This window comes from Vespa mandarinia, chromosome 13 (genome assembly GCF_050613455.1).
Source record: "Vespa mandarinia isolate Hongniang chromosome 13, ASM5061345v1, whole genome shotgun sequence".
Lineage (NCBI taxonomy): Eukaryota > Metazoa > Arthropoda > Insecta > Hymenoptera > Vespidae > Vespa > Vespa mandarinia.
In genome coordinates, this window is record NC_140822.1 from 4,065,001 (window position 1) to 4,080,000 (window position 15,000).

The 15,000-nt window shown below is 29.6% G+C and overlaps 1 protein-coding gene across 5 annotated transcripts in view; it reads left to right on the forward strand.

Annotated features, from left to right (window-relative positions):
* The window catches only part of LOC146872605 (beta-1-syntrophin-like), a 281,859-nt gene that overhangs the window by 17,642 nt on the left and 249,217 nt on the right, over positions 1-15,000 (forward strand). For 4 of the 5 annotated variants that reach the window (XM_085660893.1, XM_085660894.1, XM_085660891.1 and 1 more), the window contains exon 3: positions 2,110-2,716. In XM_085660893.1, coding sequence (XP_085517019.1) covers positions 2,110-2,716 — 607 coding nt within the window. Of the gene's footprint in view, positions 1-2,109; positions 2,717-6,179; positions 6,293-15,000 lie in introns of those variants that run through there. The other variant, XM_085660895.1, reaches the window with a different exon arrangement.

Genomic DNA, 15,000 nt, shown 5'->3' on the forward strand with positions numbered 1-15,000 from the left:
GCACTTCGAGATCGAGATATTTAACTTTTTAATTTGAAATAAATCTTTATTAATAATAAGATATAACATCATTAAATGATTAAAATAATTATACTTGTACAATAATAAATATTACAAGATATATATATATATATATATATATATATATATGTTTTTCTTTTTTTCTTGTTATAATACAATATAATATTTGAAAAATTCATCAATATAGTAATTTGGATAAATAAGTGTAATACAACATATAAACAATAAGCACTCGTGTAATCTTAAATTATGAGAAAAGAAACGAAGAGAATGGAGAGAAAAAAAAATAGAAAAAAAAACCAATCATTAAGATAATTGTTACATCGTGATAACGTAACATAGATGAATTGTATACAGTGGGATATTATACGAGTTAAAAAAAAAAAAGAAAAAAAGGAAAAAAAATAAGAAAAAACCCAAGGATAAAAATAAACGATTAAATAAACAAATAAACAAACAAACGAATAAATAAATAAATAAATAAATAAACGTGAACAAACAAATAAAAGAACAAAAAATAAAAAGTGAAAAGGAAGAAACAAAATCTCTTATTTTTTAATATATCTCTTTAACTATTAATCGCGAAAAGAGCGAGAGAGAGAGAGAGATTGGGAAGAAAAGAAAGGGATAGAAGGAATGGAGAAAGAGGAGAAGAGTAGGCAGGGTGGTGAGGGAGGAAAGTGACGGCAGAACTACACGGGCTAAGCTTGAAAATTTGACGAGCGCCGGAAACTCTGCGAGGCGAAAACTCGAACCGATAAAATGGCCGCAGCAGCCGGCACGAAGTCGAGTTAAACGCATTACGGGGCAGGTACCGGTACGCTTTCGCGTTCTGCTTGATGAGCTCGCATAAATCGTCGATTTAATATGAATGCGTAATGGTCGAGCAGCAAAGAGCAAAGCGAACGAGCGAACGAACGAGATAGAGAGAGAGAAGGAGAGAGAGAGAGAAGGAGAGAGAGAAGGAGAGAGAGAGAGAGAGAGAGAGAGAGAAAGAGAGAAAGCAACGCGTGCATCGCATAATCGCGTGTTCGATGCACGTAACGGCGTTTCGATGCTGCCGATAAAGAGAATGGGAGAGGAAGAGAGAGAGAGAGAGAGAGAGAGAGAGAGAGAGAGAGAGAGAGAGAGAGAGAGAGAGAGAAAGAGAGAGAGAAGCAAAAAAAAGAAAAGAATGCATGCGAACGATCCAAAGATCTTGAAAATTGTTATTCTTCGTGATTATCAATGAATATTATACCATTTTAATTTTCATCGCAGAAAAATTTGTTTCGCGTAAATACCAATGTATTGTATTACACAGATGTAAATGTTATCATATAATAAATATTACGTTGGTATGGGAAAAGAAAAAGAAAGATAAAAAGAAAAAAAAAAAAAAGAAATAAGAATTATTGTGGAACGCGATTTAATTCAGATTTAATTAATGCAAAATATTCATTGCAACTAAGTCGATATACAATTTGATTATTATAACGATAAGAACGTAATAATTTGTTATTTTTGAATTAATATAGATGGAATTGAATCAAATGGTAGATATGTTTCTATTGCATCAAAAAGATAAACGAGCTTTTAATAACAATAGTATATATGTATATACATTCTTTTTTTTCTTCTTTTTCTAATCTTACAAATAAGATAAACTATATACATATATATATATATATATATATTTATATAATAATAATGTGATTGAATTGGTATATTTTTATATTATTGAATTAGATTGAATCGATTTATTTTTATTATTATAGTACTAATACTATAACAATACGAATGAATGTCTTTTTATTACAATAATAATTATCTTGTACTAATATAATATTATAGTATAATATTCAGGTGACCTACGCGATATATTTTTATCGTATATATTAATAGTACTAATATAATATAATATATAGTAGTAACGAACGACGACGGTACATAACGTGTGCATACGTTTCTTTTTCATTGTCATCGTTAATTGTATCGTCGTGCGTTAATGTCTCAGCGATTATTGTTGTGTTTGTTTTTAAAATTCATATTTTAAATTTGTCTTTATTATTTCTCTTTTTTTTTTTTTTTTTTTTTTTCTTTTTCCAGCGCGGACCCTACGAGGAAATCGAAATGGTCGAATTGAGTGGTAGTGGACAAGCGAATTCGGCCATGGGTGTTACGGGACTCGGTTCTGTGGTATCCGCAGCGGCCTCATCTTCGTCATCCTCAACGACAACGACGACCACTGGTGGTGCATCCTCGTCAACTTCCGGTCGTGCTGGTATACTCGAGACACAGGTGCGCGGCCAATGGTATCGAGTATTCGTCTCTTTGGAGGACGATTATTTGAGTATATCACTTGACGAGAGTTGCGACACTGTTAACAACGTTCTAAACAATGGCAACATCAATAACAACAACGTCGACAGTCTGAATGATCCGGACGTACCGGATTCCGTCGCCAATCAAAAACGTATCGTGCGGGTCGTTAAAAGTGACAACAACGGACTCGGTATTTCTATTAAAGGAGGAAAAGAAAATAAAATGCCGATATTAATCTCGAAGATATTCAAAGGTATGGCTGCCGATGCCACGGAGCAATTGTACGTTGGCGATGCAATATTGGCTGTTAACGGTGAGGATCTACGTGAGGCGACCCACGACGAAGCTGTTAAGGCGCTCAAGAGGGCTGGCAAGGTCGTCGAGCTTGAAGGTAAGTCTCTAACATTTCTCTTATTTCATTATATCGTGTCTACGTACAATCATAAACATTTGTTCATTAAAATATTTCAAACGAACTGTCTTTTCAATGATATATTACTTTTCAATACTTTATTCGTCGTTATAGAGATATACATGCACACACATATATGTGTGTGTGTGTGTGTGTGTACAGTTATGTGGACTTTTTTTTATCAATTCATGAAATTTTTTCTGTTATTTTTTTTTTTCTTTTTTTTTCCCCTATTATATTGAACTGGGTACGTCGTTCGATTAATGTTAAATTACGGATCGACATATTCGAAACAATCACTAACTAATTATTAGAATTATTATATTTATTTTACAATTGAATTATTTTAGAATCAGACACATTTATATATCATCTATTTGTGTATGTATGAATGTATGTATATATATATATATGTATGCATTTATGTATGTATATATGTATATATATGTATGTAAATAGATATAAAACAAAGTAGTAAACCATTTGAATTTTTTATGAATTATTAATTATAATGTTTAATATGAAATACACAGTCATATATAAATACATGCACATATAGAGAAAGTATCTGTCTATATATGTGTATGTGTGTGTGTGTGTGTGTGTTTATAATATAAGTAAAATTACATAAATAATATTATTATCGTGAAATATCTATACGTACGTTGATAAATTAAATGTTACTTCATTTTTTTTCTACGTTATTCTTTTCTTAAATAATATAAAACAGTTTTCTATCTAACGTTCTATAACAAGCTTTTTGTCAAAAATAATACAGTTCTTGGAAAGTAAACGTTAATTAATTAAACTAATTAACTTATTTTTTTCTTCTTATTTTTATTTTTATTTTTTTATTTTTTTATTTTTTTTTTATTTTTTTATTTTTTTATTTTTTTTTGTTAACGAATATGACAAATATTAAGTTAGTATTAATACCATTGTCGAAATGTTCTCTTTCTAATATGATCAAACGTTTAAGTAAAGTATATATTTATCATCAAAGATTATTTATATTATTTATAGATAAATAACTTTATAACTAACTAAGCTTAGTTTCTCTTATATTTTAATTTGTATTTTAAAGTATTAGCCTTTATTTATTGTTTTCTTTCTTTTTTCTTTCTTTTTTTTTCTGGTATTTTTATTCCTGATTCATTTCCATTTTCGTTTGATTCGTCTCGTCCACTACACTTTATTCTTCATTTTTCAACATCGATCGTACGTTCAATACTCGCGTCATTAACGAGCGATCCAACGAACGAATCTCTGAGTGTTTCTGTTTTTTCTCTCTATTTTCTTATTCTTTGTTATTTTTCTCCTTCCTTTCTTCCATTCTTTCTTCTTTCCTTTCTTCCTTTCTTCTTTTCCATTTCTCAATAGCCAACGCAAATCTAACAGGGAACAGGGTTTTCGAAAGAGAAGAGAGAGGAGGGGAAGGGGAGGGTGAGAGGGAGGAGAAAAGAAAGCGAATGGAAGGCTGATGAGTACCGAGAAACAGAGCTTTTAGACGGATTAATGCACCGAAGCGACTCGCTTGTCACCCTTCAAACGTACAAGAGAAAAAGAGAGAGAGAGAGACAAACAGACAGATAGATAAATAGATAGATAGATAGAGAGAAAGAGTTGAAAGAAAAAATAAAAAAGTATATAAGAATAAGTAAGAAAATAAAAAGAGAAGGAGAATGAGTTAATGAAAAAAAAAAAAGAAAAAGAAAAAGAAGATAGAAAAGGAACAAGAGAAAAAGACAATGTTTGTGAAAGTAAGTGACAGAGAGAGAGAGAGAGAGAGAGAGAGAGAGAGAGAGAGAGAGAGAGAGAGAGAGAGAGAGTGAGGGAGAGAGTGAAAGAGTTAAATGAAAAATAGATAAGTATCAAATGAGTTAAAGTTAATAGAGATGTATCGAATGAGTTAAAGAAAAAGATGAGAAAGAAAAGAAACGAGCGAGAAGGAGATAGATAATAATTGAGATAAAGGGAGAAAGTCAATGTGATTGAGTGAGAAAAAGAAAAAGAAAGAATTTGTGTGGTAGCGAGAGAGAGAGAGAGAGAGAGAGAGAGAGAGAGAGAGAGAGAGAGAGAGAGAGTGAGAGTTAAAAGAAAAACACAGAAGTATCGAATGGGTTAAAGAAAAAGAGATGAAAGAAAAGAAACGAATGAAAAAGTGATAGAAGAAAATAATTGAGATAAAGAGAGAAAGAGAATGCGATTGAGAGAGGAAAAGAGACAGAAGGAATGTGGGTGGAAGCGAAAGAGAGAGAGAGAGAGAGAGGGAAAGTGAACAAGTTGAAAAAAAAGAAAAAGAAAGTGGAGAAGCATCGAATGAGTTAAAGTTAATAAGATAAGGAGAATGAGTTGAATGAAGAAAAAACATGAGATAGAAAAAGTACTAAAGGATGTATTAGATAGATATGGATTATTGGATAATGAAGGATAAAGAATATTTTTATTGCGACTACGTTATATCTATACGACGATGATTTTGCAGGTACTATAAGAAATAGAAAAAAAAAAAAAAAAAAAAAAGAAATATAACTAATGTACAAAATAAAGCTTCGACGTGCGTTTAATGAAAAATAAAGATGACAAAAATACGATAGTAATAAGTGTGAAATAAATTTCGATCGAATTAATTAAATTGTTCTTACTTGATTGATTTAATGAATTAATAATTCAACGCAGATTGATGATATGTATTATAGATAAATATTAAAATTAATAGTAAGTTTATATATTTCTGAGTATAGTAAAAAGAGTATAGTGAGTACAAGTTTAAGAGTATAGTAAAAAGAAGAAAAAAAAAGGAAGAAGATAAGAGAGAGAGAGAGAGAGAGAGGAGGGGGAAGTGAATGAACGAATTTATGAAAGAATAAGAGAAGTACACTGTTATTCTATTAGCTGATAGCTAAAACCTGAAAAGATAACCTAAATAAATCTGTGTCTGTTGCTTACGATGAAAAGTAGAAGATAGTATAGATAAAGAAATGGATAATAAGTATAAGTGAAGAAGAAAAAAGAAAAAAATGCAAAAAAAAAAAAAAAAGAAAGAAGAGAGAAAAAGAAAAAAAAAGAAAGAAAAAAAAGAAAGAAAGAAATAAGAAATAAAAGGAGATTATAAGGTAGGGAGAAAGAAGAAATGATAAGAAAGTATGAATGAACGAGAGCGAGAGAATGAAAGCGAAGGGCTAAATCAAAGATCGCCCATAGGGGTAGACAGTACTGAGAAGAGGGTGAGCGGAGAAGGGGTGTGTGTGGATGATGGTTCAACACACATTTTTGTTTTTTTTTTTTTTTACAATTTTTTCTCTCTTCTCTGTTTATTTTTCGTCTTCCTTTTCCCTTTTTTTTTCTTTCTTTCTTTTTTTTTTTTTTCTTTTTTAATCTGTTTATTTCTATTCAACTCTTTACTTCTTTTTTTCTTTTTTTTTTTCTTTTTTTTTTCTAGCGTAGGCCCTACGGTTCCGTTTATCTTCCGCTCCGGAAGTTCAGGACTTTGGCGTGTGCGAGCGCCCGCGCGCATTCGAGTCGAGTCGAGTCGCGAGATTATCAAACGCGAGACAGCGAAAAAGAGCCGTCGGGTGAAAGGTTGGAGAAAAACACGCACGTATGCTTCCGAGCGTTAAATGGCGCTCTCTCTCTCTCTCTCTCTCTCTCTCTTTCTCTCTCTCTCTGTTTCTATCTCTATTTTACTCTCAAACTTTCTGTCTTTCTCTTTCTTTCTTGCTCTTCCTGTCTCTTTCGTTCACCTACATTCGCCATGCCATTCTTTCTTTCTCTCAGAATCTCTCTCTCTCTCTCTCTCTCTCTCTCTCTCTTTTACATTTTTCTTTCTTTTCATTGAGTCACTGCCATTCTTCTTTCCTCCTTTTTATTTCGCTTTGACGCGAAATCTTCTCTATCTTTCTCTCTCTCTCTCTCTCTCTCTTTTTCATTCTCATTGCTTCAAACGACTCTGGGCTGTACCTACTGCTTCTACTACTACTACTACTGCTATTACTACTGCTACTATACTATACTACTACTATTACTTTTCCTAAATATTTCTCATGGTATTCACTCTTCAACGAGCTTAGTGCTCACACGTTCGACCTCCTTTTTCAATCGACAAAACCTTTTTAATATTGCTAACTATCTATGTATGTCAACCGTTTATATATAACCCAATTCTTTTTCTTATTTACTCGGGGGAGGGGTGGGGGGTGCTGATGTAATGTGAAAGTAGGAGAAAATAAATAAATAAAAAGAAAAAGAAAAAGAAAAAAGAAAAGAAAAGAAGTAAAATAGAAATGAAAAAGTAATGTTTAATATTACTTTATTATAATTAGATACTATATTATTAATACGTAGTATGATATAGTGATTATATTAGTGATAAAACGTGTCACTATATATTTTTTTAATCATATATATATATATATATATGATTAAAAAAAATTAATTTTTGAAAATTAATAATGAATATCAATGATGAAAATCAATGATTGAGATCAATGATAAAGACTAATAATGAATATTAATGATGAAAATCAATGATAAAGATTAATAATGAAAATCAATGATGAAAGTCAATGATTAAAATAAATGATGATGATGATGATGATGATGATGATGATGATGATGATGATGATGATGATGATGATGATGATGATGATGATGAGAAATTGAGATTTCTAGTTTCAATGTCTTGAGTATGACCGAAATGGACGCGCTTAATACTTTCACATTTATATGATTATTTTATTTACGTTTATTTGCTAGAGATGTTTAAAATTTCCGAAGTATTACATCATCGTTTACGCCTTACACTGTTATTTTATGTTTTTGGCTCTTGCCAGGCTATTTACATATTACATAAATATTGTAATAATGAATATTTATACGTAGAGGAACGTAGAGATATTTTGTTAGTTATGTATGCATTCATCTATATATATATACACATATACGCATACACATATGTATATATGTATGTATGTATGTATGTATGTATGTATGTATGTATGTATGTATGTATGTATGTATGTATGTTTGCGCGTATAGAATTTTTAAAATTACAAAAAAGTCAAAAAATCGTCGAACTTCGTGACTCGAATTAATTGTTATTCGTCATTGCTATTATTGCTTATTTTTATTTAACAAATTTTTGTCCCCGTTTTATTACATCACACTATGACTCTTCAATTCTTTCATTCGTTATTTTGATTATGTATATAAAATGAAAAAAAAAAAAGTTAGAAACAGCAGGCATATGATTTAACGTATAATTAAGAATAAATGAATAACAAGAATAGGGGAAATATTATTTCTTTCAACGATAAGTTAGCGATTTGAATGATCGATGCGAATGAGTCGAGTTAAAGTAAATGAATAAAAAAAAAAATAAAAAAATAAAAAAAAAACAAAAAAAAAAGAAGGAAGAAAGAAAGAAAGAGAGAAAAAAAGAAAAAAAAATCATCTAATTATCAAACATTTATGCGTCATATCTGATAGCTATGTTAATCGTGAGATTATTAAGAAAGAAAGGGTCAAAACAACAAATGGCGTAATTAAGAAAGAAAATAATTGTTCATTCATCACATTTTATACCAATTAATTAATTAATTAATTTATTAATTTATTAATTAATTAAAAATATAAGTATTTTATCAGGGAGGGATATAATGCTTGCTTGTCATGAACAAAAAAAATTTAATAAATGAACTAAAAATCAATTAATCAATAAAAATCAATATTAACTGTATATCCAATGTTCGTAATTAATATACACATAAAAACTTTCTCTCTTTCTCTCTCTCTCTCTCTCTCTCTTTTTTTCTTACTCTCTTATGCTTTATCTCTATCTTTATCTCTATCTTTAAAAGAGTCATTCATTTGTAATTCATTTCTAACAATAAACACAATTTCTTATACTATAAATTTTATAGATATTATAAATTTCTGTTGAAATAAATTTTATCCGTTAAGTCTAATATGTGTGATATAACATACATTATAGTATATATACATATATATATAAATACAAACATATATATATATATACATACATACATACATACATACATACATACATATATATTGCACATACATATATATTGATACATACATATATATATACATACATACATACATACATATATATTATACATACATACATATATAAAGGACAGAGAAAAAATAATAAAAAACAAAACAAAAAAAATCCAAAAAGGACGAGCTTTTTCCCCTGGCTCGAGGGCACTCGTCTTTTATTCAGTCACTTTCTGTATTCTCTGGCATTCGTCTTGACACGTAAAGCATGCACACGCCGTAGAGGGCTATGCGTTGCACACGTGCGAGAGTGCACGCGCCGTCTACGATCCTCTCTCTATCTCTCTCTCTCTTTCTCTCCTTCTCTCTTTCTTTCTCTGTCTTTTTCTCTCACTTTTCCTCCCTCTCTTCTTCTTCTCTCTCTCTCTCTCTCTTTCTCTCTCTCTTTCTCTCTCTCTCTGCTTCCTACTCTGGACGGTTTTACGTGGGAGACGCGTGGAATGCGATACTCTGCACTTTACGTGCACGCGTACGTGAGATGCAAGAGCGAAGGACGCGCCAGCGTGGGCGGCGTTTGCCCGAAGGCGAAGAAGGAAAGAGCAAGACTGGTTATGCAGGGAAGAGAAGTCGAAAGGAGAGTGGTTGACCCCGCTCTATCTCTTTCTCACCCTTTCTCTTTCTATCTCTATCTCTATCTCGATCTCTATCTCTGTTTCGCTTTCTGCAAAGTTGCTCTATTTCAAATAGCATGGGAAGATATTTTGAAATATAGTAAAAGATATTTCGTAAGAAGAGGGAGAGAGAGAGAGAGAGAGAGAGAGAGAGAGAGAGAGAGAGAGAGAGAGAGAGAAAGAGATTTCATTAAAAGCAGAGAGAGAGAGAGAGAGAGAAAGAGAGAGAAAGAGAAAGAGAAAGAAATATATCTATAAGAAAAGGAAATAGAGAAAGATTCTATAAGAGAGAGAAAGATGAAGAGATAAAAAGAAAGATTCCATAAGGGAAAGGAAGACGAGGAGATTTCATATGAAGGAAAAGAAAAAATCGGATTCCATAAGAAAGAGATAAGAAGAAAGAATATCTACGAGGAAAAGAGTGAAAGTGTTATTTTGAAAAGTAGATAAAGAATGAAAGATTTTGAGAGGCCGAGACAGAGAAAGAGAGAGAGAGAGAAAGAGAGAGAGAAGGAGGAGGAGGAGGAGGAGGAAAAAAAAGAGAGAAAAGAGATTTCGAAAGGAAGATAGAGAAGTAGAGAATTCGGGAAGTAAGAAAGAGTGGGAGAAAAAAGAGATTTCGAAAAGGAAAAACAAAAAGTAAAAAAGATATTTTTTGAAAGAGAGTGAAAGAGAGAGAGAGAGAGAGAGAGAGAAAGGGGGAGGGAGAAAAAATTTCTAAAAGAGAAACGGATAATGGAAGATTCAGAAAGAAAATAGGAAGATTACGAGAGAGAGAGGGGGGGAGGGAGGGAGGGAGGGAGGGAGAGATAATAAGAGTGATTTCGAAAGAAAAACAGATAGTAAAAGATTCACTAAGAAGGAAAGATTTCGAAAGAAATAAAGAAAGAGTAGGAAATACTGATTTTGAAAGAAAGACAGAGAGTAAAAGATTCCAAAAGACAGATAGTTTCTGAATGAGTGAGAAAGATCTTCCGTAAGGAAACGAAAGAGATCTCGACAAAAAAGAAAGAGTGAAAGGGAGAGAGCAAACGAGTGAGTGAGTGAGTAAGTGAGTAAGAGAGAGAGAGAGAGAGAGAGTGAGTGAGACGGGGGGGTGGGGGAAAGAGAGAGAACGATAGGTGCGGAATAAATTATTCAAGGATTTTCATCAAGATCTCATCCTACTCCCTTTTTTTGATCTTTTTCTTTTCTTTTCATTCCTTTTTTTTTTTTTTTCTTTTGTTTTTTTTCCCTCTCTCTTAAAGACCTGACAGACCTCTCGTTCTCAAATCAAGTCGAAAACTTCTTTCGTAACCAAATTGCCTGAACGTGAGAGATTTTTCAACGTTAAATTTTGTTCTTTCGATGTATGTAAGTGCTACTAACAGTTGTCATTTTTTTTTTCTTTTTTTTTTTTTTTTTTTTTTTTTTGATTTATATTATAGAATTATTTTAATTTTAATTTTAATATGTCATTTATGCGGATAACTATGAGATTATTTTATCAGACATATTTAAAGATAAGAGTGAAAGAATTTTTCTTTCTTTTTTTTTCTTTCAATGTGAAAATTTTGTTCAAAAGAGCCTTTTATCTTGTCCTCCCCCTTTTAATTAATTGCATTCGATCGCTCGATTATTCGTGAAAATTCCATTTAAGAAGGATTCGCGATCTAATTCAATCAGTCATATATCTTTGTCGAATGAAATAATTCTTTCTCTATTGTAGATAATATCTGTGGATACTATGTGTTCAATTAATTAATGTAAAAATTTATATAAGAAAGAAAAAATAAAAATATATATAAGAAGTAAAAAATTAAAAGTAAAAAACAAAATCTTATTATTATTTACATAGATCTAATAATGATTTGATTTATATTAAAATTCTAACAAAATTAATTTAATATGAAAATTAATAATTTATTTTAACTTTCAAATATAACTAAATTAAACAAAATTATATTTCTTCTTCAATTTGTTATAGAAGAAGTAAATAAAAATTTTATTTATATATATATATATATAAATAAAATGTATGTATATATATATAATAATATGTGTATATATATATATATATATATATATATATACACATTATTATATATATATATATATATATATATATATATATATATATATACATACATATACGAATTGAAATTCTATAAAAAAAAAGATGTTTAACGAAATAATTAATAGATAATTAATTTAATATAATGTAATGCGACTAATAAGATTAAAAAAATATTTTATAAAGAAAACGAAATAATAATAAGATCAACGATCTTTAATTCTAATGATTACAATTTAATTTGACATTTATCACGTTAATAATAATTATTCGTACGAAATACTAAGAATACTCTTCTAACAATAATAATTACGTCTTGTAATTAAACGTTAAATTAATTTACTCGTCGCGAATTAAAAAGAAAAAAAAAAAAAAGAAAAAACTCGAACTAAACATTATCTCCGAGCAATTAAAAACTTTCGTCGATTAATTAACGTGAAGATAACGATGATGGGTATTAAATAGATATCATTTGGAAGGGTAATCGTCGAAAAAAAAAATTGTCGAGGTGTTGGTTCCTCGGGTCATGATTCGGATCGGATCGGACCGGACCGGACTGAATCGGACTTTCGTAATTTGAAAAGGGACCTCTGACTTCGCGTGACTTTTCTCTACGGTCTATCTGTTCAAGAGCGACGATCTACTTGTCCGATCTGTAGAAATACACTCTGGTGAAATATCGTCTGTCCTTGATTATGGATCGTTTGTTATACTACAGGGTGTTTCGTTTAAAACTCGAACAACTCTATTAAATCTTCATATATATGTTTTAACGAACAAGTGTCATAAATAAGAAGTATTTCTTTGTTAATATAACATCCAATTTCTTAGATCGTTTTAATCGAGATTTCAAGGTCATCGATAATGATTATTTATTTTTTTATTTTTTTTTTATTTTTTTATTTTATTTTTTTAAATCGAACTAACATACATTCATTACTATAGCGGATGTAGCTTCACAATAAGATGAATTCAACGATAACGTAATATTTGTTGATCTTTAAATAACCTTGTATAATAAGAATTAATGACGTTTGGGATGACGAAAATGTCGACATCTTGCAAAGTGAAAAGGTTAAGAGTTATATTGTAGATTCTTCGAAAAGATATTCTCTTTTTAATTATTTTTTCTTCTTTTTCTTCTTCTTCTTCTTCTTCTTTTTTTTTTTTTTTTTTTACAATGAAATTTCGATGACAAAAAATTGCTATGGGATTGAGTCGAGTCGTTTAATAATTTATTCGTTTGTAAATATTTATTCATATATAATCGAGAACAATGGAGATATTTCAAATGTTTGAGTTAACAGAGAAACACCCTGTATATGTATTTATATGTATTTATGTATACGTATATGTGTACGTAAGTAGCGGCGATCCTAGCTCAACTGCTGTATGCGGTTCTACTTGGAACGTGTGTACATTACTTCGCTGGTAAACATCGGCAAAATCATTGGATAACATCTTCGCTACACCCACACCTAATGTTGTTACCTCCTCTAGATGGATTTCGCGAGCGTGTAAGAACGCTGATAAGAAATAAGACGAATTCGTCGATTAAGGAATTTATTCAAGTAGAAGAGATTATAAAGGTTATATCCTCAAAAATGTTCTTTTATGCGTGAAAACATTTTTTTTTCATTAAAAATATCTTTCACAAAAGTGATTTATATATTATGAAATTTTTGTATTAAGTAAATATAATATTATTTGTTATATTTTATATATATATATATATATATATATATATATATAATATATACATAGATGATATTATGTATATATATATTTATATATATTTGATAATATATTTATAATATATTATATATATTAATATAATTATATATATTGATATTATATATATATATATATATATATATATATATATTTGATAAATAATTATGAATCTATTTCAAAAGAATTGATTATAAAGAAAATATTTTTAAAAAGTTTTTGCATGCATAAAAAATATTCAATAATAATATCTTTTAAAAATGATTTCTCTATTATAAAATTTTAATATTACATAAATATAATATTATGTGTAATATTATATATATATATATCTTTAATAAATAATAATATTTCGTTTATTTAAAATATTACTGCTGACGTTCATTAATTTAATGCAATGTTAACGTTAATTCATTTTCATGCTTACGTTAATTCGTTCAATTTAATTCCGACGACTATTCATCATAATAATTTCAAACTTAACGTCAATTAATTTAATTTAAGTTCATTCGTTAATCTCAAAGTTAAACGTCGTGTTCGATCAATAACCGATATTGATCTTCAATCGTTACTTTCTATATCCTTACGTTCATTCATTATACTCAACGCTAACATCATTAATTCATTATTAATTAAATATTAAGTATTATTCAATATTCTAAATATCAATATATTAATTCATTGCGAACTAAACTTTAGTTTATCAAATTAAATTTTAATTGAATACTTTAACATTGATATACTTTGTTAACTCAATTATTAATATTGAAATTTGACGTTTCTTTTTCTTTTTTCTTTCTTTTTTTTTCTTTTCTTTTTTTTTTCTTTTCTGTTTTTCCTTTTCTTTTCTTTTCTTGTTTTTTTTTTTTTTTTTTTTTTTTTTTTCTTTCAACATAAATATCATCGTCGATACATTGAATTCGAGAGCAGTGCGATAACTTTCATTTAATAATTAAAAACTAAATATTATACAATATTCTAAACTTCATATATTAGTTCATAGCAATTGAGAAACAATTAATTTCATTTATTAGAATAGACATTAACGTCGATCAATTTGATTTTAAATATGCACATTAACAACATTGCCAATGGTTATTAAGTTATTAATATTAATTAATGAATTTCGGACGTATTTCTCTCTCTCTCTCTCTCTTTCATTTTTTCTTTATATATATCATTAAACCTTACGTTCGAAATATAAAAGAAAATAATAATTATTATATAACTCGTCTAATCTCGATTAGGGTCCAGGGCATTAGTATAATGGTAAGTAATTAAGAATTTTTTTTGTAGTACATAATCGCTGCAGCTCTGAAAGTACGTACATATCTATGTATGTACATATATACATATATACATATATATATATGTGTAAGTATATTGGAGTGGGTGTACGTGGAACGTCTGTGGTTTTCCCGTGCGTATTTCTAATTAGAATGCATAATTTTAGTCGGCCATTGTTCTCCAATGTAGGTTGCATGACGGATGACGCGCGACGTTGTCACGGAAATTGCGTCTTAAATCCTGCAGTCCGGAATTTCCCTATCACTTGGAACCTTCTCTCTCTCTCTCTCTCTCTCTCTCTCTCTCTCTCTCTCTCCCTCTTTCTCTCTCTCTCTCTCTTTCTTTCTCTATCTCTTTCTTTATCTTTCTATCTATCTCTTTAGGATATTGCCTCGTTTAATCTCTCTTTCTCTTTCTCTTTCGGATTTCCTTGCTCCTTGTCTTCTGTATTTTCATTCATACCATCCTTTATGGTATCTTATTTGAGAAGAATAAGA